Source organism: Dipteris shenzhenensis, chromosome 32 (assembly GCF_047967505.1).
Source record: "Dipteris shenzhenensis isolate YYH24624 ecotype China chromosome 32, Dip_SZ_1.0, whole genome shotgun sequence".
Taxonomy (NCBI): Eukaryota; Viridiplantae; Streptophyta; class Polypodiopsida; order Gleicheniales; family Dipteridaceae; genus Dipteris; species Dipteris shenzhenensis.
Window position 1 is genome coordinate 37,390,668 of NC_141627.1, and position 25,400 is coordinate 37,416,067.

Here is a 25,400-nt window from a genome sequence, read left to right on the forward strand (position 1 = left end):
ATTAAGCATGTCATACTCACTCCTAGTCATAATAAGTAGAAGCTGATATGACACAAACCTGGGGGTGCACTAAAGACAGCGGTTGTTGTGTTTGCATCATAACAGGGTTTGAAAATTGGCTCAAAGCAGACTGGGAAATATGTAATGGAGATGCTGGTATTGATGGCACCATTCCTTGTGGCTGCCCAGGGAAAACAGGCACTGGACTAGCAGGAAGAGCCGGCGCCACACCCAACATTGGTGAGGCTGCCAAAGGCAACCCTGTTGCATGCTCTACCTGCTAATCAGTTCCATTTCGAAAATTTTGTTACTAAGGTAATTATGCGCTTTTTCTAAAATCAAACAGATATCAAAGATTCTTTAATTATGTCTGAAATCAAACACCAAAATGTGATTTGAACCAAAAAATCTTAGACAACCTTTGTAGATGCTTCACGTTGCAGCAAGATGGTCTGAGAATCACTGACTGTCCCATTGGGCAGCACATTTGAATTAGCCGGATTGTTTGCAGCAGTAAGACCTGATGTTGGTAATTTAGTGGCAGATTGATCTGCTACATTAAACAGTCCACCTTCTTTGCTGCTCAAATGAGCAGACTGTTCACCTTTGGATTCGTTTTGGTCAGGAGGGCAAGCACTCTTTAACAGACGATTTTGCTCTCTAATTTCAGCCACCTCCTGTCGTAATCTTTGGATTGTTTGGGTGTGGTATCTCTCAACATCAGCCAGCTAGGCACACAAAGGGAAGGTCAGAGATAGCAGAAAAGACAAAATAATATTAATCAAACACCATGTTCTTATCCTCCGATGTTATAAACTGAGCTATAGGCACATAACAGGAGTTGCATTCCCTACCAATAAAGAAAAAATTACCACCAAAAGGAGACCAATCAGCTGACTACAACTGTCCTTGAATAGACCCTTGGGGCTTCAGATGGGGATTAACTGTGACAGATCTTTTCAACATGACGTTTCTTTTCTTATTGTTTTGAACTTCAAACCTTTGTAACTATTGTCATTGGTCACTTAAATCTTGATGTTTTCAATCCTTGAATTTATTGATATATACGTACAATGTATGTACATTGTGAAACTTAATTTGTAGAAAGAACTGCGCGCACGCACACATTTTTAATAGTTAGTACTTATAACAGAGATGTTCGAACGTATCAAATAACCCTGCCCTGCTGCCCCAAATGGCTATGTAGAACCTGTGGCGAGTTGCTCCACAGGCACCTACTCGCTACTCCAACTAATGCTGAACAGTAAAGACCTAAACCCCCCCCCCCCCCGGGGCAACTATAGTAAGAAGCTGCTCAACTTCCAGGTCGGCTTAGCCTGCCGTTATGCGCTGAAAAAACTGGCAACTTGCTGTTTGTACAAGTGCATGGTCCAGATGGTATCATGAGGGCTAAATACCACGTTTGGGCTGATACACCAACTGTGGTGACACCAAAATGCTGGCAATTCCACTTGTCATTCAGAGAGCCATCCCACAGGACAGAGATCAATGGTGCAAACATCCATCACTCACGATGTTATGGAAATAAGGGATGTACATGACTTAATCCAGCTACCTTTAAGTCTTGCCCCACTGATTTTAGACTCCAGCGCATGTATAAGTTTATGGAGCAACAGCGTCTATTAGCTGTTGTGGTAGGTTAAGGATCATCGATCCGTCCTCCAGCAAAGTTTCCCAGATTTTGGCCCCAACTAGAAGATCTGGGCTTTGAGGGACTCCACTTGCTCCATTGGCCTGCAGAGTACAGATGGCAACCTGTGGACTCAATTGCCAAAACCGTATAGTTTCATCAATACACCACCAAGATTGGCTACATGGTACCTGAGCTCAGCTGGTAATTGTCCTCACTAGATTAAGGAGGGTGGCACTCAAAACCTGATGTCCATCACTGGTATCACTCGTATCCCTTTTCTAGCTTACTCAGAATCCTTTTTCAGCAGTGGGCATATGGTTATAGAGGCTAGGCAGAGCTTCAATGTGTCTGCACTGTCGTTCTCACTAAGCAATGGGCTTGCACTCAGCCTACGCATATTTGATTTAGGAATTGCTCATTGAAACACATTTATCCTCACTTGCCTTTGCAGAAGGTCCTGTGGGAAATTATCTCCAGCATCTCTCTCTAGAGTATCTAGTCTTTTCTATCACATCTATAAGTCGAATCTACCTCGAAAATCTCCCATAAATGTTACACTGTATTAAAGGAGCAGCACAGAAAAATAACGTTTTGTCATTTCTGGAACAACAAGAACCAAAAACAATGTAGATTTAAACATGATCCAGGAGCACAATCGTTGAAATTCCTTACTTTGCAAATTACAATTCATACATAGACTTTTCCACAATTGAAAATAATTAGGGCTTCACCTTAGTAAAGATATTGACATTAACATCGAGGTGCGGTCTAACAAAAGGCTGAAGTCAGATTGTCACAAATACCACAGCTTACCTGCCTTTGATGACCCAGCCAAAGCTGATTTATCTGATCAGTACGGTCTCTAAGTTCGGCTTGCAAAGAGCTGTTTGCATTCGCATGAAAAGCATCAAGTTCATGAGCACGTTGTATCCAAGCTTGCGCCTCTCTCAATTGCTCGTCCTTGTAAATCAAAGCATCTTGTGTGCTTTGACGCTGTAGAAACCGACTGCACAGTTATCAGATACAGACGTACAATGTTGAAACTTAGCAGAGGCTGTCCTCTCCAAAATAATTAAATCTTGGCAGATACTGGATACAAAAAGGTGCACTGTCATGTCTCAACAGCGCCTGTTAATTAGAGGAAACTAAGAGCATGACCAAACTCATCATGTAAAACGAAAGGAAACATTGCTAATAAGTGTGCATGTAGAATAAGTGTGCAAGCTAATAACGGAACAACTGTAGCAAAATATATGTTTTGTAAGTTCAAATTTGATATCAAAGCCACCCTCCCTCAAACATCTAAACCATGAATGATTTTCTATTGGATACATTATGCTAGTGTTGTGAAGAGGTGTATCCAAAGGAACAGTGAAGGCAAACCCAAAGTGGGAAACCCTATTCCCACCCTCCCTCAGCCGATGAAGCTAATCCATCACAAGGAGTGGAATCTTTTTGTGTAATTAGAAGACACATGGAAGGCATTATAGGCCTCGCCTACAAACAATTTTCATCACACACGTATCGAGGAATCCTCTGGTTGTATACATTGTCTTTTGGCACTTGTGGCTAGGTAGTGAGATGGAACCTTGAGAAGCAGGCTGCAAAATAGTCAAAGCTGTTTCTGTTGAAAACAGCTCCAAAATGAAGCCAAAAACAGACGACCAGCAAGAAAACAGCCCAACACCAACAAGAAATGAGTCGTCCAGCGCTAGAACAGCTGTAGGAGATGGTGGCTGATCCAAAACAAGTCAAAATTGACTGAAACCCCTTCAACAACCAGTCGCCAACTTAAAAAACAGCAGCAAATGCGTTCCAAAATAGGCACCCAGGCTGTAGAACCCTGTAGACGAGGAAGCAAGGGGAACTTGTTCTAATACCAGACGTTGGAAATGGAAGCGAGAGAATGCGAGAGAATGGAGCTAAAGCAAGCTAGAATGAAATTGTAGCAACACAAATGAAGTATAAAGCTAGGGTAGTCATAGAGACAAAACCCTAGGATGAACCCTAAGTGGGGACAAAACATGTGTGGTGACTAACTCACCTACAAACTCAACCTCTAACTAAGGTTAGGAGTAAAAAACCTTAATAAACATAAATCTCACATTTACTCTTAGTTTTATTTGTTAGAAATATTTTATTTCCTAAGGCACAAAGCTGCACCTATGTTCTCATTAGTACTCAAGCATATGCTGCCGTCTCAGTTTCGAAAAGATTCTAGAATCTCTTGGGCATCATTCCCCAATACCAATGTATAAACACATGCTCTCACGCATGCACACACATACACAATCGTCTATACAAGTGAATTTGTGGCAGCAGATTGCAATAAGAAAGAACTTATTAATTCTTTTCGTCCACAACACTTTCCCTCAGCTTGCATACCATTGATACCTTTCCCCTAAAAAACCACTTTTTTACTTTCCTCCCTAAAGTCAGCATGACAATTGAAGGCTGAGGAGACTACTCAACAAGTTATACTTATCCTCGTCATCCAAGCTACAACTTCTTGTCAAAACAAGCCTTTGATCTTCGTCCCTCCCAAAAAAATAGGTCAATGCAATGCAAAAAAAAACAACAAAAGTTATTGGCAGGTCCCAACTTGAATAAAAACTTCGACAAGGTGAATCCAAGCTCGCTAGTATGACAGAAACATATATCTCCAAGAACACGCTGAACCTATCCTGTAAAATTTAACGAACACGGCAACTTTAACCTCATGGTAGTCCTCCACAAGGTAGAAAGCCATTAACTTGATCACATCTATATCAAAGTGACCTACTTGTTCCACTTAGAGATCATATTTCTTGGTCTTGCATAATACTTGTCTCAAACTGCAGCAAGACTTTTTTAACAATGTTAAGAAACGTCGTTGCAAATACAACTAAGACTGTCACAAGAGTCGAAGAAAAAAAACCACAGCGAATCAGCCTTATCAATCCTCCTTGTTTTCACAGTTGCCTCATCAATGATAAAATGACTAATGCAATTCATGTCGTCAATTGCAATAGCATATAATTTACAAAACAAAGCAAATGCACAGTTCAAAATATTGTTACCTGTTCATCAATTTCCTGCAATTGACGCTCCTTCTCCCGTAATTGCTCTTTCAGGTCATGAAGTTGGGACAAGAGTTGAGCTCTCTCTGCTTCAAACTGAGCTAAAGTTGTCTTTTGATCCGCCAATACATTGTCTCGATCTCGACTAGAAAGATAGAAACATAATTTTTTCTACTCAGCTATATGCTACTTGTGGAGCAGAAGTTCCTCTAAGAATTAAAGGCATATCATCATACTCACGAGCAAAATTCAAACATTTTCCCTTTGGGGAACAGTCGGAAATCCCAACTAGAGACCTTGTTTTAAACTCCCCCGTCTAACCAAAATACACTTATTTCTGTACTGTCCAATAAATCAATGCATTAATCTGTACAAACCTGCCTTCCTAAGAAAGATTTGAGACAAAAAATTCAACCTTCTGGTCTCTTCTAGATTAAAAAGACCCAAAAAGAACACCATTAAATTGCTTTTGATGTCAGCTGGATCTTACAGAAATAAAAAACATTGAAACTTCCAAGAGTGGCAGTTTTGATTAGTTCTGAGCAATAGATTTTTTTCAGGGGCGTCAGGGAAAAAAAGAAGGATGCTTCTTTTCTTTCTTTTTTTGGGGCAGGCCCCGGAGGGGGGGGAACAACAGTTCTAATACTGCAACTGTTTCTCAAAGCAGTCTTTATGCAGTCACAATCTTACCGTAGCGTTGCAAGCTCGTTAGTTTGTTCCCGCAACAGGCCATCTTTTGCCCAGACCTACAAAATCCAATTCACAAAAGCAGCTTTCCATTGTCAAGAACCAGCTCACATGGGTTAAATGGGGGATTAGTTTCAATCATATGCCCATCAAGAGACAGCGAACATGAGCATCATTCACTTCTATGCCTAGATTATCAATACACCAAGGAGAACCACAAAATACAAAGACTTGCACATCGTCCATTATGCAACAGCCAGCTCGACACTCCTCAATTTCAATATACAGAGAAAGATGCATTTAAAGATAAACCATCATGCAGCAGCCAGACCTACAGCTCCTTTGGCCTAACTTGCATTCAGCAAATCACCAATATGCTCCACAATCTGATACACTTGCCCAATTTTTCAACTGCTAGTTACAGCACGTCCTCCTGAAGGGCGTCTTGTGTCTTTCCAGAGCTCATTGCCACACGAGCTCACAAAACTGGACATGCCCTTCCATATTCAGCTCTTGTCAAAGAAACAGCCATCGGTAAGTTGGCTTCTTGCTGAGCCACAGATGGCCCCTGACCCCAACAAGAGACAGTATCTTGTCGTAGACTGTCTGGAATCCCAATAATTTGCCAACCTAAATCACAATACCCACCCAAGGTGTCCTGCCTAATAAGCACAAAGCATGTACCTTGTTGCCTGCACTACAGTGACTCAGTCCTTGCTTTGCAAAACTGGCATCAGGTCAGATATTGATCAAGTAGATCAACTACCTGGCAACTGTGGTCATGTCAACTGAAAACCAGCCTTCAATAAATTAAAGGGCAGTAGAACTAACAAATAACCAGCCAACACTGTTAAATCAACAATTCAGTAAATATACACCTAACAGAATGGGAGCTAGAGTGCCCCTGCACCAAGACAAAGACACAGATTGGCCCCAAACCCTGGCCCCCCTTTTGGTATTTCTTTAATTAAGTGAGAAACCTTGAATTCCAGGCTACATAAAGGGTACATTCTTTCTTGCATCTGGGGCATTCCACATCCAAGTAGGCATCCACATACCCTGCATAGCCTCTGTTGTTCAATGCTCTCACCAACCCTGACAATAGGCCTCCATTCCTATTCCAGCAAGCTTGCACATAGCTGGGAACTGTTACTAGTAACCACCCTTGGCCACACAGTTCCCCATAGCTGTCACTAGTGCCCAAATAGCTACTTAACTGCTCAAAGCAAAAAGAAAGAGCAAACAGGAGCTTTCTCCATTGTCCAGGACTGTCAATATCAACAGTCTCTCACCCTATGGGCAGCATACATCCCAATAAATCAACCTGTTCTTCCATAAGAGAATTTGCATCACAACACAGCAAACACTATAGCAGTCACACCTGTACCATCCCTCCCTGCGTTCCAGGGATACTTTCCATCTCAAGCAGGGATTCCTGACCCTTGCCTATTCAGCAACGAGGCTGTACCAAACATGTGGCCTCCGCCAAAAATCCACTGCCTGCATGTGACCTTTCTCTTGAGGAAACCAAAAGTATGTTTCTACATGAAACAAGATACCTACCAAAAACTTTGGCATCATTAACCCATGCATCAGCCCTAATGGGCTCTGGCATCCAGAACTGTCTGGAGTACTTGCATACACCTCAGAATTGTTACTTGCAATTTCTCTCTGAATCACACAATCCCTCTGCCTGCTACAACTACTTCCCAAAACACTGATGCATCCGAAACAATGTGTGATTGCAAACTTGACCAGCCTATTCCAAGGCAATATATACAGCTCATATACGAGCTTATGCACATCAAATGGAGCCTTCTATCCACGCTGCCACACAGCTAGCTGCCCCTACAATCCTGGCTCACCTGCCTGTGTGCGCAGCCCGAGGCAGCAAAAAAAAAGCCCGTACAAAGCAATTAGGAGGCAGGCATAACTCTCCGTTCACAGCTGTCCATACACAGGCGTATCCGTCCATACAGTTGCACTCACACATGGGCATCCATACACTCTCCCCGCGTTAGCCATACACAGCCCCATGTAGTCCATACCAAAGCTGTCTTGAGCTTCATAGGCCGTACAACATCATCGATACAGCTTTACGACACAGCAACCTGCAATCTGTACACCTGATGGCACCCCGTACTGCCATACTAACAACTTCAAGGCATGCACAAGGTCCATACACAATCGTCCGTAAGTCGAATTCCGTACACCCAGCCCAAGGTCCCTTCCACGAGTTTTCTCCGTCTTCCACTTACATACGTTTTCGCCTCTTTCCCTCGCTTGGAGCCTTCCAAGGTCTTCCTTGCCAAATTCACTTGCATGGGCATGCCACGTGGCATTTAATTTGCCCCTTGGACTTTAATTTTCCCGCAGGCCTTCTATGTGTCCAACACCAATGACCAACTTCAAATTCCTTTGCCACTTGCCCCCTCTAGTGGGAGCAAACCAATGACCAACTTAAAATTCATTTGCCACTTGTTCCCTCTAGTGGGAACAAACCAATTAATGTCTGCAGGAGGCCTTGCGGGCCTATGGGACAAGGTACGGAATCAAGTAACTCATACAGACCAATGCGGGCCCAGGCAAAGGGCTCACTAAGGCCCTTGCTGAGTACTAAAATGCTATACTAGTACAAAATAGCAAAAAAGTAGCAAAATAGCATAAGGGTGGCATGAAAATATCAAGTGCTTAGAGCTACAATCCCAAGTGCATAAACCGGCTCCACGTATCCAGGCTCTATGGTGGCTCTCTGATGAGATGCAAAGAGCTCACATATCTGCATCTATCGGGCTGTCTCCCGTGGTGGTGGAGGGCGTGGTCTCCTCGATCTCTGGATCTGATGGGATATGTCAAGGGTGACGTCTCGCCTCCCTTGAGGAGAGCTGAAATAGGTCGAACCTTGATCGTGTGTCCTCAAGTCGCCTGTCACATCGTGTATGATCTCTGTGTCCCTCATCCAACAGTGCTGTGTCGGCTCTCTTCGCCAATCCATATCTCTCTCATATCGGCTAGCTCCTCCACCGAGCTGGGTCTTGATGGGGAACTCCTAGTCCCCCCTCCAAGTGTGAGATGTGTGGAGCTGGAGGAGGTCTAACCGTATGACGCGGTTAATCTCATCCCGTGGGGTCAACTCGGGCGGTGCATCCATGCTACACTAAAACAGGGAAAGCCGATCCATCTGAATGCCGTGACTGGCAAACCATGCAGTGATGCGTGCATACCATGCTGTACCTACCCCACTCCCTACTAGTCGTATGGAAGACTCTAGTGCCAACCTCGAAAGTCTCTCGCGAGGTAGGTCCCAAACTCTGTGGAGAAATGTCACTGTCTGAAAAATGGCATCAACCTAGAGAGAGGTCATGGCAAACTCTGCCTGTACTATCTGATGGGGGACCGAGGGCTTACTCCGAGTCATTCTAGAGCCCATGATCACCTGTAGCCGCTCAAATCTCCTCCATTCTGCTGCTAAAAGATCACCCCCCCAAAAAGGTGCCGCATACATGGCAATCGGCCTCACTAGAGTGTCGAAAAGCCAACACTTCGTCGGTGGATCCTGGAAGTGCGACTGGAAGCACTGTCGCTCTAGTCGGGCCAAAGCACCATGCCCTCCTGTGAGTCGTGCTCTAGCTGCGTGGGTCATCGTGAAAACTGGCCTGTGAAAACTACACCCAAAGATGTGTAGGACTGCACAATCTCACCGGCTGACTCTAGTATGTAAAGCTATGTCGGTGAAGCACTGTGTAAGAGGTGTTCAAGATCATGACCTTGGTCTTCCCAAGGTCAACCATCAGGTCTCTCTCTCTCTACAGAACACCGCTAGGGCATCTAGATGTCTCTGTAGTCCCTTTGCCGAAGATGACAGGAGAACTATGTCATCCGCGTATAGAAGAATCTGTATTATCAAGTCAACTAGTGGCGCCACCTAGACGGTCTAGGAAAGATGTAATCTCATCAATGTAGAGCCCGAAGAGAGCCGGTGAGAGAGGGCATCCTTGCTTTACCCCGATCGTGCTCTCAATCCACTTTGATAGGCCTCCTAGTACACAAATTCTCCCTCTAACGGACTCGTATAGGCTCACCACTCCCAAGATCAGAACCTCTGGAATCTGCATATCTCGTCGTCTCCTGATCATGCGGAATCGCGGGACAATGTGGAAGGCCTTCCGAAAGGCTACAAAACAAGCGTAGACTTTCTGGCGTCTCGACCTCGCCTCCTCGATGATAGTCATCAAGGTGAAGATGTGGTCTAGTGTGGAGTGCTGTTTCCGAAAACCTGCTTGCCCTAGAGCACGCTGCCCGTGTGCCCTTGTATGGCTGTTGATCTCCCTCTCCAATATCGATCCATAGATCTTGGCCAGCGTATGGCCAATCATGAGAGTGCAATAGTTTCCAGTATCCATGGGGTCACCTATCTTGTGTATTGGTACAATGGTGGTGGTACTCTATGAGGATGGGAAGCCGTGACATGACGTGGTTGAACATCTGCGCTAGGACCGGAGCCAAAACCTCCTGTCCATGATCGAAATGCTCGATTCATAGCCCCTCATGGTCCTATGCTCTCCGATTATGAAGCCGACCGAGCGCAGCCCGCACATTCGGTGCAGTGAACAAGTGGCAAGTGGTGGGCCTGGGCATAGTGGACATATCAGGTGGTGCCTGCATCGGAACATCATAAAGAGAGCATGCATAAGTGTGCCAAACACCTGGGTCTGTGATGGGGATAGGTGGCTTCCCCTTCGATAGAAGCCCCCAGCGAATGGTGTGGACATATCAGGTGGTGCCTGCATCGGAACATCATAAAGAGAGCATGCATAAGTGTGCCAAACACCTGGGTCTGTGATGGGGATAAATGGCTTCCCCTCCCATAGAAGCCCCCAGCCAATGGTGGGATGCCCCCCTGGTCTGTGATGGGGATAAATGGCTTCCCCTCCCATAGAAGCCCCCAGCCAATGGTGGGATGCCCCCCTCGAAATGAGCTGATCACCTCGTACATTTTGTGGGTGAGGAAGGCCTGCCGCTTATGGCGTGTCAATCACCGTGAGATCTGTTGTGCCTCGGGTGATGTCAAGTGGCCAAGGGCTCGCTCATGTCTGAGGTGAGCTCTCATCTCTCTGCACTCATCATCATACCAAGGATTCTGTGGCATCTTACCTAGTGAGGCACGTGCAGATCGAGTCGTGGGGAAAGACATGATGGATGCGTCCATGACCACTATGGCAAGGGTGTTTGAGGCGTGGGCGAGGTCTACATCATCTCCAAGTAGTAGGGCTCGAAGCCCCTACGCCAGCTTGCTCACATAGATGGGGTCCAAGGCACAATCAAAGTGAACCTGTACACAAGTGCGCATGGGGGAGACCCTCCCTGTGACTAGCATAGTGGGATACAAAAGGCTAAGTATGAGTGATCAGCACCAAGTGGGGGAGGGGGCACAATAAAGTCGTATATCCGTGAGGTAAAGGCCAAGGGACCCAATAGGTAGTCCACTGTGCTTGTCCCTTCACCATGCGGGAAACAAGTGAGACCACCAGATGATGGCCATCTCTATAGACCATTGTAAATGATCAAATCATGGATAGCCCCTAGCTCAAGTAGATGTCGTCTATACTCTTTCACCTATGGTGCATCTGCAGAGTGTCTCACTATCCAGAGCTTAGATGCATCTAGTTCTGGTACTATGAGGGAATCCGATGCAAAGTCCAACAGGCCCACCTGCCTGTTCCCTCTGCGTGCATTGAAGTCAACAAGAAGGAGGATGTCCCCCTGCCTGAAGAATTTAGTGACATCACCCTCAATCCACTCATACAGGCTGTGTCCTTTGTGGTGACCTCACGTGCATAGGATGAAGTATCTAGGGGAAAATAACACACCACTATGAGAATCGGTCATGCGTTTGGCAGCTAGACTCGTATCCACATGTGTCGTGCATGCTCCTCTCTTCGTGCGACTAATATGAGAGGTCTCATGTGAGATCTAAAGAGGATAGCCACTCCCCCCGAGCCCCGCACACCAATGTCTCTCCTCGTTTCCTTCCTATGAGATGACTCCCATGTATATCCTGTCACAGTGGGCAGTCCTCTCTCGGGGCTCTGTTTCTGTCAGTGTATGTCTCCGAGAAACCGCCCAGATCAAACTAGAGTGTGCCATTGCAATTCCACACTACAATTCTCGGTCCACTTTGTGTCCCATTGGCCCGACACCTTCATAATTCACCCTCTTCTTTCTCTTCCTTTTCTTCCTTCTCCCCCTGGTCCTGATCTCCTCTCTCTCGGATGATCACCCTACCATCCCTGTATGCAGCCCATTTCCCTACTTCTCTCACTGCCATGGCGTGTACCATACCTTCCCTCCAATGTACCTGCTATAGGAGGGTCAAGGTAGATCCGGGTTCCTTTCAAGGTCACCCTTGTGCTCATGAGGATCTTCCTATCCATGGCTGTTCGGAGCTTCATCACAAGTGGCCTTGTGGGTGCATCGGGCTTGCCAACTCTCCAAGCTGTCTCACATGTCAGGTTCACACCCATTTTAGTGAACAAGGCTTTTGCATCTGCCATAGGAGTGTCTCCTACTGTGAGACCTCGGACTAAAACATTTAGGGTTTTATTGTTTCTCCTTTTATCCTCCTCTACAGCATCTAAAATGAACTCTTTCTTGGGGACAGCCGTACCTTTCTTGATGACATCTCTCCATTCCAAGATTGCAGCCTCTCTTTTCTTGATCTTCTGGGTAAATTCAGCATGTTTACCCTTCATAGTGTCTTGCAAAATTGCCATTCTCAGATTTCAGTTCATCTATAATCTTGCATCCTTCTTCCGAAGTTCCCTTTGCCCCCTTGAGCTGCTTCATTTGTTCCCTAATGATGTTCGGCTCCTCGTGTAGGGATGGCTGAAGCTCCCCTTCATCTCCGTGTGTATTTGCCTTCAGTTTTACATTCTCATCTTGGAGACTAATCACCTGAGCTTCCAGGCTCTCAATCTTGGATGTAAGAAGTGAAGGAGATGGAGAGAGTGAGAGCTAGAGAGAGTGAGAGAGTCGAAAGCCTAGAAGCTGTAGTTGCAAAATAGAGTGTAAAGAGTACAACACAAAGTGGAGTTGATAAGGTTTTGTCATAGTGACAAAACCTTAGTAGTCACTAACCATAGTTAGTGAACTAACTGCAGTTAGGGGGAAAAACCTCTAAATGAGGGAAAAGTGCCCCTAACTAACTTATTATATTACATTGGTCACTGCTGAATTATATCTATAATTCCAACACCCCCCTGCAGTGCCAATGTCATGTACAAGGCTGATCAATCACCAAACGGATATAAGTTCAGGGCACTGCGAAATGCCTCGAACTTCTCACGTGGTAGTGCTTTGGTGAAAATATCTGCAACGTTGTCATGTGTGGACACAAAGATCATACTGATCTCTCCTGCATGCAACTTCTCTCTGACGTAGTGAGTGAACCTCAATGTGCTTCGTGCGAGCATGAAACACTGGATTCTTTGCCACTGCAATGGCACTCTGACTATCAGTGAGAATTGGAGAAGGACTCTCCAAAGACAGATGAAGATCAGCAAATAAACGTCTCAGCCAGACACATTCAACTGTTGCTGTGAAAGCTGCCCTGTACTCAGCTTCACATGATGAGGTAGCCACTGTAGATTGTTTCTTGCTCAGCCATGAAATGCAAGATTTTCCCAAAAAGAAACAATTGCCACTAGTGGACTGCCTAGTGTCATAATCACCAGCCCAATCTGAATCACTGTAGGCATGCATCTGCAAGTCACCCCCCCTGGGAAATAGTAAGCCAAAAGACTTGGTGCCTTGCAAATAACGGAAGATGCGCTTAACTGCCTGCCAATGCATAGTTTTGGGGCTGTGCATGTACCTGCTCACCTGAGATACTGCAAACTGAATATCAGGCCTAGTATTGCAGAGATATATGAGGCATCCAACAGCTTGACTGTAAAGTGTGGCATCAACTGATTCTCCTGCATCATGCATTGTGAGTTTCAGCCCCGGTTCCATAGGAGTAGATATGGGCTTACACTCTTGCATGTTAAATCTGTCCAAAAGTTTCTGAACATACTTGGACTGAGACATAACAGTGCCACGTCTCTCATGAGAGAACTGGATCCCCAAATAAAAGTGAAGCAGCCCCAAATCTGACATATCAAAGTGGGTCTACAAATCAGTTTTGAAATCTGCAATTTTGTCGTCATTGGACCCTGTGAGCAGTAAGTCATTAACATAAAGAAGGATGACTAATATTTCCCCCCCATCCATCTTGATGTAGAGGGTGCTCTCAGTAGGACTATTGTGCAGCCCCTTGCTGGTCAAAAAGGCATGTATCTTGGCATACCATGCACGAGGGGCCTGTTTCAGCCCATATAAAGCTTTATTAAGCTTGCAGACTTGAAGTGCATTTGCTGTAATTCCAAAACCCGGAGGTGGTTTGACATACACCTCTTCCAGCAAGTCCCCATTTAAGAAGGCTGTTTTGATGTCCAACTGATGAACATTCCACTCAAAATGTGCAGCCATTGCAATTACTGATCGGATGGTAGTCATCCGGGATGTAGGAGCAAAAGTCTCCTCATAATCTATGCCCTTTTTCTGAGCATAGCCTTTAGCAACCAGCCGGGCTTTATATCTGTCAATGGAGCCATCTGGCTTCCGTTTGATTTTAAATACCCATCGTGTGCCAATAGCATGTTTACCCTGTGGCAAGTCCACAACATCCCAACTCTGATTTTTTGCAATGGACTGCAACTCATCGTGCATGGCATTCATCCAATGCACATTACCTTGTGCTTCTTCAAATGTGGCAGGCTCCTCTTCATCAAGGAGAGTACCTGCATATGCTGATTCCACTGAATTAGCACCTTCCATGTGCCTTGCTGCACTGCGAGTCCTGCCAGGTAACGGAGCATCAAGTTTACTCTCCCGGAGAGTCTGTAACAGCCAGTTTGGGACTGTTTTTGCTGCATGTATGTCTGCAATTTCTTGCTGTACCACTTGTTCCACTTCCTGTGGAGGAGGCATGACATCCCATGGCGGAACTGAAGCATTTGAAGGTTGCTGTAAATTCTGATTTGGATCAGAAAAATCAGCAGGGGAACCCAAAGCAATGGGTAGCAACCCTTGAAAGACATCTTCTGAAGGTGAAGGCATTTGAAAATCAGCCTGAGTGTAAGCTGAATTTTCAGAAAATATCACGTCTCTACTTACAATGATTTTGCGTGTAGCAGGATTGTAGAGACGATACCCCTTGCTTTCTGCACTGTATCCAACAAATATGCATTTGATGGCTTTATCTGACAATTTGTGCCTAAATTCAACTGGCACATGTGCATAGGCAAGGCATCCAAAGACTCGGAAGTGATCCACTGAAGGCTTCCTGTCATTCCAGACCTCAAAAGGAGTTTTTGTTTTTAAAGCCTTAGTGGGAGCCCTGTTCAAAATGTAATTGGCACACATCAAACCCTCTAACCAGAATTTATGAGGCATGTGTTTGCTTTTCAGCATACATCTGTCCATCTCCATGAGGGTTCTATTTTTCCTCTCAGCTTTGCCATTTTGCTGAGGGGTCAGCCTGACTGTGAGCTGATGCACAATACCCTTTTGTTTGAGGAAAGCATCAAATTCTGCAGATAGGTATTCCCCACCTCTATCCGTGCGTAATGTCTGTATCTTGAGCCCTGTTTCATTTTCAACCATGGCTGAAAAGTGTTTAAACACTGTGAACACTTCAGATTTCTTTTTCAGCCCATAAACCCAAGTAAAATTGGAGTAGTCATCAATAAATGTGACAAAGTAGAGATGACCACCCAATGAAGGAGTCCTCATGGGACCACAGACATCACTGTGTATAAGCTGCAATTTGCGAACAGCTTTAACTGAACCATCCTTCTTGAAGGGAAATCTATGCATTTTACCTAAAATGCACCCTTCACAGGGATGTGGAGGAGGTATCTCAAGAGGTGGCAATGCATCAACCATTGAAAATTTCTGAAGTGTCATTAAGCTGTTGTAATGCATGTGGCCATATCTGGCATGCCATAATTCTGCATTTTGCATGGCAACTGTAGGGGTAGAAATTGCCAAAGCATGAGCTGCTCTTTTCTGAAAAATATCAAGCTGAAAAAGCCCACGCAGCAGAGTACCAGATAACATTAAGGCATAGTTAGCTTCCCTGTCCCGGACAGCACATTTGTCATCCTCAAAGATGACCTGAAATCCCCCTCTGTTAAGAGTGGACACTGAAAGGAGATTTTTGGTTATGCCAGGCACATATAATACATCAGAAAGTCTGAAAATTGAGCCATCAATTGCAATGAGCTCAACTTCTCCTGTGCCACGTACTGAATATGAGGAGTTGTTGGCACAAGTGACTTTCTTACCAACAGGAGGTGGATGCAAGGAAGTAAAGAGACACTTCCTCGAAGTGATGTGCTTGGATGCACCGCTGTCAAAATACCATGTGTTCAGTGTTTCATCAACACTGAAAGCAGATGCATCTGAGGGAGAGTCAAAACTGCAAGTCAAAAATGCATATGTATCATCACTGCAAGAAGCTGTACTATCCCGAGCATCTGTAACAGCCAACCTAGAATCAGAAATGCAAGATAAAAAGGCATAATCTTGACCAACAAAGTTGGCTGCAGCATCCCCACTGTCAGATGCACAAGGGGCTGAATCTGAAACAGCCATTCCTGAGCTGTTTTTCTTTTCCTTTGCAATCCTTTTCCTGCATTCTGCTATGTGATGACCTGGCTTTTTGCAGTAGTGACAAAAACCCTTCTTTTTGGGCTTGCTTGCATCACTTTTAGCCTTTTGTGAAGGCTGTCCTGACCCACTGGAAGGCTGATTTGCTGCTGTTTTTGCCTGTCCCTTTGTTTTTTATTTGAATTTTGAGAGCATGGCTTGTTCACCTGCACGTGAAGCCAAATTTTTCCTGGTCTGCTCTTCCTGAAGCAGAAGTCCTATCAGCTCATGAAAAGAAAGAGGATTTGCACCCCCCCTCAATGATAAATTCAGCGAAGTATGAAAGCTGAGATAAGACTCAGGAAGAGAATTCAGAGTGGTTGTAATCATCTCTGAATCAGGAATAATTTCATCTATGTTTAACAACTGCTCTCTGAGATCCTGTAGCTTAGTGAGGTGGGCTGACATGGAGTCACTCTCCTCCATATGTGTATTGCTCAACTCTCTTTTTAAAAAAGATACCCTGGCATCATTCCGTGCTGCATACATGCTTTCCAAAATATCCCACGCTGCCCTAGAGGTCTTACACGACCGGATATGCGGAATGATTGATCTTTTCACTGAAAGAGAGATGCAAGACAAGGCTAAGGCATCCCGTGAATCCCATCTCTTTTGCTCAGGAGTATTGACTGTAGCTGCACCAACAACTTGTCCTGCAGCTGCACCTTGTGCACGACCTCTTCCACCTCCTTGGTGAGGAGGGGTAGCAGGTGCAATATCTGCTGGTCGGATTTCATCCCCATTGACATAATCCCATAAATTGCGAGAAATCAGAATATTACGTACCATGAAACTCCAGAGGGAGTAGTTGGTACCATCCAATTTGTCTTCCTGAGAAAGACCACCAAACTGAAACTCATTCTGATTTTGATGGGCCATATCTGAAAAAGAGATTGAAGCAGATACAAAGCTGAATTCCCTTACTGGGAATAAAATGCACAACTCCCAAAAACCACACCCAAGCACGGGCTGTATATGCAACTTAGATTTCTGCACTTGAGCTGTCAGAAATCTGTCCAAGCATAAAACACTCTCCAAAATCTGCCAAAAGTGTTCCAAACACTCCAAGAAAGGCAGTATGTACTGAATACTCCAAAAAATGCTCTCCAAACACAAAAGCCCCAATTTGTGGCTAGAAATTGCAGCCAGAAAGGGGTTAGAATGCTAAAAACCCCAAATCTGCAATTTTAAGACAAAAGCCCCAAATTTTAGACTATATTTCCAATTTTTCTCCAGATGTAGCTCCAGAATTGCACAATGATTGCAATGGCTGCAATATGCAAAAATGCCCCAAATGTACTCCAAAACAACTGCACCAAACTGTATTTTTCTGCAAGAGAAGCCTGTCAAAGAACACCTGCTGTACTGAAGCAGATTCAGTACGGATGTACTGTACTGAAGACAGTACGGAAGTGCCGTACAGTTTGTACGGCACTGTACGGCTGGTACGTCGAAGACAGGTACAGATGACGCAACGTACGGAACTGGTACGGCGCAGTACGGCTGCAGGTACGGAGCTGGTACGGCGAAGTACGGCAGCAGATGACGAACAGTTTCGGCGCTGGTACGGCGAAGTACGGCTGCAAGTACGGCGAAGTACGGCGCAGATGACGAAACTTTTCGGAGATGGTACGGCGATGTACGGCGGCAGCAAATGGCGACACTTGCGTAAGGCTTCCGTACAGTCGTACGGACTGTACGGACAGATTGGAGCGGGCTGGAGCTGGAGGTAAGGCGCTGGTATGAAGAAGGAGCAGAGGGCACACAGGCCTAGAACCTGCTCTGATACCAAATGAAGGAGATGGAGAGAGTGAGAGCTAGAGAGAGTGAGAGAGTCGAAAGCTTAGAAGCTGTAGTTGCAAAATAGAGTGTAAAGAGTACAACACAAAGTGGAGTTGATAAGGTTTTGTCATAGTGACAAAACCTTAGTAGTCACTAACCATAGTTAGTGAACTAACTGCAGTTAGGGGGAAAAACCTCTAAATGAGGGAAAAGTGCCCCTAACTAACTTATTATATTACATTGGTCACTGCTGAATTATATCTATAATTCCAACAAGAAGACTGTTTTTCACGTCCATATCTCGCATCATATCCTTCTGCATTTTACCAATTTGTTTTGTCCATTTTGCATGCATATCTTCTTGCTATCTCTTCATGTCATCATTCATTTGAGCACGTAGGTTTGAAAACTCATCCTTCTTGTATTCTTCCAATTTCTTTTGTAAGCATTCAATTTCAGCATCTTGTAGCTTACATACCTCTGAAGATGGCAACGACTGACGCAGTAGCGGCAGCTTGGAAGGCCAGGGTGGCAAAGTAGGAGCTGATGCGCAGCAAGAGAGATAAAAGATGGCCTAGCTGGGGTGGATCCACTGAATGAAATATGAGAGGACAGGCAAGGCCAATATTTTAAAGGAGAGCTGGGGTTAAAAATCATCATAGCCTGACACACCAAGGCTCACCCCCAAGGCTGTTGAAGGTGTTAGGGAAGAACAGTCGGGTATGGAGAGCCCTTGCGGATGTGCGAAGCATCATCAATCTCGTACGGCATGTTGGTAATTTAATACCAGGTGGAGAGTGATCCAATAAGGTAGTCAATCGACTCGAAACTTCACTGGTGTGAAGTCCATCCCATGCACTAGCTTCCAACATCCTGTCATCACTGAATGTGACTGATGGATACTGAAGATGGCAGAGAAAGACCATATTGAAGATGGTGCATCACACTGAAGGTGATCGGTCGCACTGAAGGCGACAGATCGCACTCAAGACGATAAGAGCTCTGAAGTCCGGAAAAGGTCACACTAAAGGTGACAAGTGCTATACTGAAGATAGCATGCATGGTGATCAGCAATGAAAAGAGAGTAAGCTGCAGGAGAGTATGTGCACATAATAGCAGAAGATGCCCGGCCGGGATGTGAATCCTACAATCAGATCTCACATAAAAGAATACACACGTGTGATTAGTAAAATATAATGGAAAATAAATATGTGGCCAGAAGAAAAAACCATGGTTATAGCTTGAAACACTGAACCACCAGCAAAATATCCTAGATGCACTGTGGGGTGCGAAATGACTTGCTGTCCCTGATTTGCATGCTGAAAACCATTGCTTGGCCATGCAAATCAAAATCTAGACCATGAATAAACTGTTGCAATGGAGCACCCTGCATTTGGCATAACTGTTGGCTGTCCATTCAACAGCATAGGCCCATATAGTTGCCTATCAGCATTCTGATCATCATCAACAGAAGCTCTTGCCCATCTTGAGGAGTGTTCTTCCATATCCCAATCCTAGTCACTGTGTGTTATTCTTGCTGAATTCTCCTTACTGCAATTCAATGACAGCAAGCAATACTTGCACCTGAGACAACCACATGCTCATCTCCTTAAAGAAGATGGTGATGTCCCGGCAACGAAACCACCGGCCTTCAATAAATTAAAGGGCAGTAGAACTAACAAATAACCAGCCAACGATGTTATATTAACAATTCAGTAAATATACACCTAACAGAATGGGAGCTAGAGTGCCCCTGCACCAAGACAAAGACATAGATTGGCCCCAAACCTTGGCGCCCCTTACGATATTTCTTTAATTATGTGAGAGGCTCTGAATTCCAGGCTACATAAAGGATACATTCTTTCTTGGATCTGGGGCATTCCACATCCCATTAGGCATCCACATACCCTGCATAGCCTCTGCTGTTCACTGCTCTCATCAACCCTGGCGATAGGCCTCCATTCCTATTCCAAAAAGCTTGCACACAGCCGGGAACTGTTACTAGTAACAACACTTGGCCACACAGTTCCGCATAGCTGTCACTATTGCCCAAATAGCTGCCTATCTGCTCAAAGCAGAAACAGAAATCATACAAGAGCTTTCTCCACTGTCCAGGACTGTCACTACCAATTGTCTCTCACCCTATGGGCAGCATGCATCCCCAATACGTCAACCTGTTTCTTCCGGAAGAGAATTTGCGTCACAACACAGCAACACTATGGCAGTCACACCTGTACCATCCCTCTCTGGGTTCCAGGGATACTTTCCATCTCGAGCGATCCTTGCCTATTCAGCAACGAGGCTGTACAAAACATGTGCCCTCCGCCAAAAATCCACTGCCTGCATGTGACCTATCTCTTGAGGGAACCAAAAGTATGTTTCTACACGGAACAAGATGCCTGCCAAAAACTTTATCATTATTAACCCATGCATCAGCCCTAATGGACTCTGGCATCTAGAACTGTACAGAGTACTTGCATACACCTCAGAATTGTCACTAGCAATTTCTCTCTGAATCACACAATCCCTCTGCCTGCTACAAGTACTTCCCAAGACACTGATGCATCCAAAACAATGGGTGATTGCAAACTTAACCAGCCTATTCCAAGGCCATACATAAAGCTTATGCACATCAAGAGGGAGCCTTCTATCCACACTGCACAACAGCTAGCTGCCCCTGCAATCCTGGCTCACCTGCCTATGCACGCAGCCCAAGGCAACCAAAACCAGCCCGTACAAGCAGCTAGGAGGCAGGCATAACTCTCCATTCACAGCTGTTCGTACAGTTGCACTCGCAGGTGGGCATCCATACAATCTCCCCTACGTTAGCCATACAAAACTCCTATGTAGTCCGTACCAGATCTGTCTTGAGCCATTCATAGACCGTACATGCTCCGTACACTCTCGTGTGCCATCATCAATACAGCTGTACAGCACAGCAAGCCGCAATCTGTACACCTGATGGCACCCTGTACTGCCATACTAACAGCTTCAAGGCATGCGCAAGGTCCGCACACAGTCATCTGTACGTCGAATTCCTACACCCAGCCCAAGATCCCTTGGACGTGTTTTCTCCGTTCTTCAACTCATGTACCGTTTCGCCTATTCCCCTTGCCTAGAACCTTCCAAAGTCTTCCTTGCCAAATTCACTTGCATGGGCATGCCACGTGGCAGCCCACGATTTGATTTGCCCCTTCGACTTTAATTTGCCCCCAGGCCTTCTATGTGGTCAACACCAATGACCAACTTAAAATTCATTTGACCCTTGCCAAATTCACTTGCATGGGCATGCCACGCGGCAGCCCACGATTTGATTTGTCCCTTCGACTTTAATTTGCCCCTAGGCCTTCTATGTGGTCAACACCAATGACCAACTTAAAATTCATTTGGCCCTTGCCCCCTCTAGTGGGACCGAACCAATGGCCAGCTTGGGTCCTAAGGATACTTTTGGACTTATACACTAATTCACCCCCAAGGCACTAACCCCTAGGGGAAAACTTGCACACTCACATCCCAAGGCCCTGCCCTCTAGTTTTCAAAGGTCATGCCCACATGCAAGTACAAAACTCATGCCCTCGTGACAACAACCAACTAAGATGTCTCCTAATTGCTCAGTTTAACCCCAACCCCCGTAAGAGTCCCAAATTCCATGTACTACTCCATTCTAAATCTCTTAAAACCCTTCAGACATTAATCTTCTAAGACATAGAGATCCTATCTAATTCTTGCCAGAACTCTATGCACCAGAACTCTATGCCAAGGAATATCCTCTCCAATAGACCCTTAACCCCTCGTTATCGTGGCCAAAGATCGCCAAGTCGTTTGTGTTTAGTGTGATAATCATCCTCATTCCTCCCTTTGAAAAGAGAGAGAAATGGCATCCAATGGACTGTAAGAGAGCTCTTCAAGTAGCCGTTGACCCTCCATTCATAAATGCTGAATTCACATCAATCTGGTAGACTAGCCATGTGTGATGTGCTGCCAATACTCTGACCATCAACATTGTGGTCATCTTGGTCGTCAGGTCAGCAATCTCAAATTAGTCAAGACCTTCTGCCTTGCTAACCTTGGCAACTGGCTGGGCCTTCTACAAAGTGCCATCTGACTTATACTCAACCTTGCGAATCCATTCGGCATCAGCAGTAAAATTATGTTTTGGAGGTTAGTTGACTAAATCCCTAACGTAATTTTCAAAACAGACACTGTCTCTGACTCCATAGCAAATATCCACTCTGGCTTGCCTCTTGCATCATCAAGAATCTTGGCTCGTTGATCTCTCTGATCGAGTCATCAAAGCAGTTCATTATGCCAAACACCTTGTGCTCCAATATTGTTTTCTCAATTGATGACTACAAGGGCATTCATCTACACGTTGTAATGTTTTCCAACAAGTCGCCCAACTAGGGACTTTCAACATTGTCTTAGGTGCACTATGCTTTCTGAGCCTATGTGTTGGCACGACCAAATTGTAAACAGGCAAACCAATGCCATACAAAGCCCACTCCTTGCCAAAGCCCCAATCCTCGTGGAGCAAATCACAAACTAAAACCTGTCTGACAATGGATCAATTAAGTATGATCACTCCAATCCTCAGGTCCGCTTATCTCAACACGTTGAGTCGTTTTCCTATCCGAGTCCGCCTAGCAGTGTCCAGCTTAAAGTAAATCATGGAGGCGGCGGGGCACCAAACAAGTAGCCTTCTCTTTCAACGGCAACAAAGGCTCAGCTGGACCACGGTTACTATCTAAGGGGACCAGCAAACCTTAGATAGATTCAGCCAAAGGACGGGGCTAGATGTCCCAAAGGAGGATCCAATTTGCCTCTTTTTTAACAAGGTCCAGTTAGAATCCTCTAGCAATTAGAGGCAGCACTACCACCATAGCATGAATACAATGCATTCTTTGTAAGATGCAGTGCAACTACCATAGCTAGTGTGCATACATGTCCACCCCACCAATGGAGACTGTTCTACAAAAGCGAGGCTTAGGGGCAGCCAGCCACCTAGGCCAAGCATAGGGCAAAATCGAAGGACCACCAAGTAGCAAGGTGAAACAAGAACCGCCAGTTAGGTTGGGGTAAAGGGGGGTCAGGCCACCAATGCAGTGCAGTCCTTCAAAGACCTCATGAAGGGGGCCAATTCAGCCTCACAGGCACATGCATGCACGCATACTTACCAAGTAACGTTCAAGGAATAACCAATGCTAGAACGGGAACGTTTTGAGATCGAGGCACAGGAATGCCACATCATATGACACGTCATTAAATCACATGGAATGCACAAAAACGCCAAGCTGCACGGGAACACCATGGAAACGCCAAAACCTGCATGGGAATGCCAAAACCTACACATGAACGTGTTTTGGGAATGGGGAAATGTGTTCCCCTGATGTTCTGGACCCGGTCCACGTTCCGGGAACACGGAACACATTCCAGTTTTCCCTTCCATCACTGAACAGCCTTTCCCCCCCTATTCTGGAAGGGGGAACAACATTCCTTGGTAACTATGACATGCAGTACATACATACAGCCCACCTGTGAGCCCTATAATGTAGAGACAAGAGTTTTTAATGCTACCCTATAGGCAGCTCCCTAGGCTAAGATTAACTCAACCACAAAAATCCCAACGAAACTCACCCGCAACCAATTAGGTCAGGTAGGGCCACAGGTAAAGGGGAGCTCAGGGCGCATATGGGTAAGCCTTCCCAATCTTATACGGAAGGCCCAATCCGGCCCCATCTGGTGCTACGCATTTTGTGGAGCAAGTGAGCACTCTTTGTGCAGCAGTAGGGGAGGACTGAGATGTGGCATAGATAATGGCAATCAAATGCTTCACTAGGCATAAGGGTTACATCTCTCTCACAAGCCTGCCCCTGCTATCTACTGAGTACAGGAGTGTGAGTGAGATAAACCCCATGTACATACATAGGACCAGGATGTTGATCACACACACAGAAAGTGTTAACTGTCCCTCAAGAGGTTGCATACAACATATGGCTGTCCCTCAATGAAGATGCTGGCTATGTCTCGTCTTCTTTGGATTAAAGAGTGAGCATCTGCATTATGAGCAAAGCCTTAGTCTTTGTTCAAGGGGACAAGGAAGTTGAGCAGTCTTGTGTGGATTGTCTGATCTGTTGATGCTGACACGACGGCCTCCATGGCTGTCCACATGCCCTGTGCTGCAGGTGACGATGTGGCAGCTTGCATGGCTGTTGTGTCTGCTGGCTTCCTACTGCCCTCATTTCCAATTTGCTCCAGACCTACACGTGGCTGATTTACTTCTTGGCTGTATGGCAGGAGCTACCCTAAGCCTACACAGACAGCCACATGCTGAGGGATGCCCATGAAAGGTGCTCCAGCAGCACATCATAGGACTGCTTCTGCTACAAACATTCACTTCAGATGTTATTGATTTATATAATGTAATACTCCCTAGAGAGAGACAGCCTACTATTCTTTTCTCTCTCTCTCTCTCATTGTTGCACAAGTGCAAATTGCTGCTACACAATCAGGTGGCGACATTGAACGTGCTGCTGTGGGGGAGGAGGAAAAGGTGCAAGAGCTTGTGATGACACTAAGGCAGACGCAGCTACAGATTGCAATTGGAGGATTTCAGTCTCAAGAATATTGTATCTGATCATGAAAAAAAGGCTACCAACATTGTGTACACAGCGAGAGTAGAGAATGGCAAGACAGCTTACGGATGAAGCCTAGGGAGTATGTCAAGTTCGGCATGAGAAATTGGTGAATGAAAGGTTGCTTGTTGCAGAATATATGCCAAACAATACATTAGCGAAGCACCTCCTTCACTGTGCTCCTGGCATGTCCACAATGGACGTTTCTACACCCACAGGTACGAATTCAAGCAACACAAACTACGAATTCAGGTGTTTTCCAATGGAAAACTCTCGCTGCTAAGATATACCTTTGTAAGACTAGAATAAGTCCAATCATACAAATTTAGAATTTTTTCCAATGGAAAACTCTCGCTGCTAAGACTCTAGGTAAACTTAATCTAAATCTTGCAAAGAAGGAAGTCCATCACTCAGCAAGGGTTCATTGCTCTGAAGAGGCTTGTCACTCAAAGTACCCCTTAGGACGTCTGCCACCCTGTGAGGGTTTATCGCTCAAAAGCAGCCCATCAGGAGTTCGCTGCTCAAGAGCAGTCTGTCGAAATCTCAGACACTCAGATCAAGAGGTCTTTTATTGCAATTGTCATGACAGCACTCAGGAGGAGTCATTGTGCCACTCATGCGCATTTCTCGTGACAGATAGTCCTCTAACTCACACAGACCAACCCGGCACTTTGCATTCCACAACAAAGGCACACAAAAAATTTACAGTCCACCAACGGCCAGATGACTGAAGCAATGGTCAAGATGCTCTCGCTGCTCTCCTTTCTACGCACTCATTCCACTTGGAGTTTATCCACAAATTCAAGCCCTAGGTATTTATACGATGCAACTGCT

General features: G+C 45.4%; 1 protein-coding gene across 1 annotated transcript in view; it reads right to left on the minus strand.

The window, feature by feature from the left end:
• LOC147880696 (RNA polymerase II degradation factor) overlaps positions 1-25,400 on the minus strand; it is a 45,355-nt gene that overhangs the window by 15,674 nt on the left and 4,281 nt on the right. The window contains exons 4-8 of the mRNA XM_087370714.1: positions 5,404-5,459; positions 4,714-4,858; positions 2,468-2,647; positions 420-728; positions 59-277 (exon numbers count right to left, since the gene is read on the minus strand). Coding sequence (XP_087226840.1) covers positions 59-277; positions 420-728; positions 2,468-2,647; positions 4,714-4,858; positions 5,404-5,459 — 909 coding nt within the window. The remainder of the gene's footprint in view (positions 1-58; positions 278-419; positions 729-2,467; positions 2,648-4,713; positions 4,859-5,403; positions 5,460-25,400) is intronic.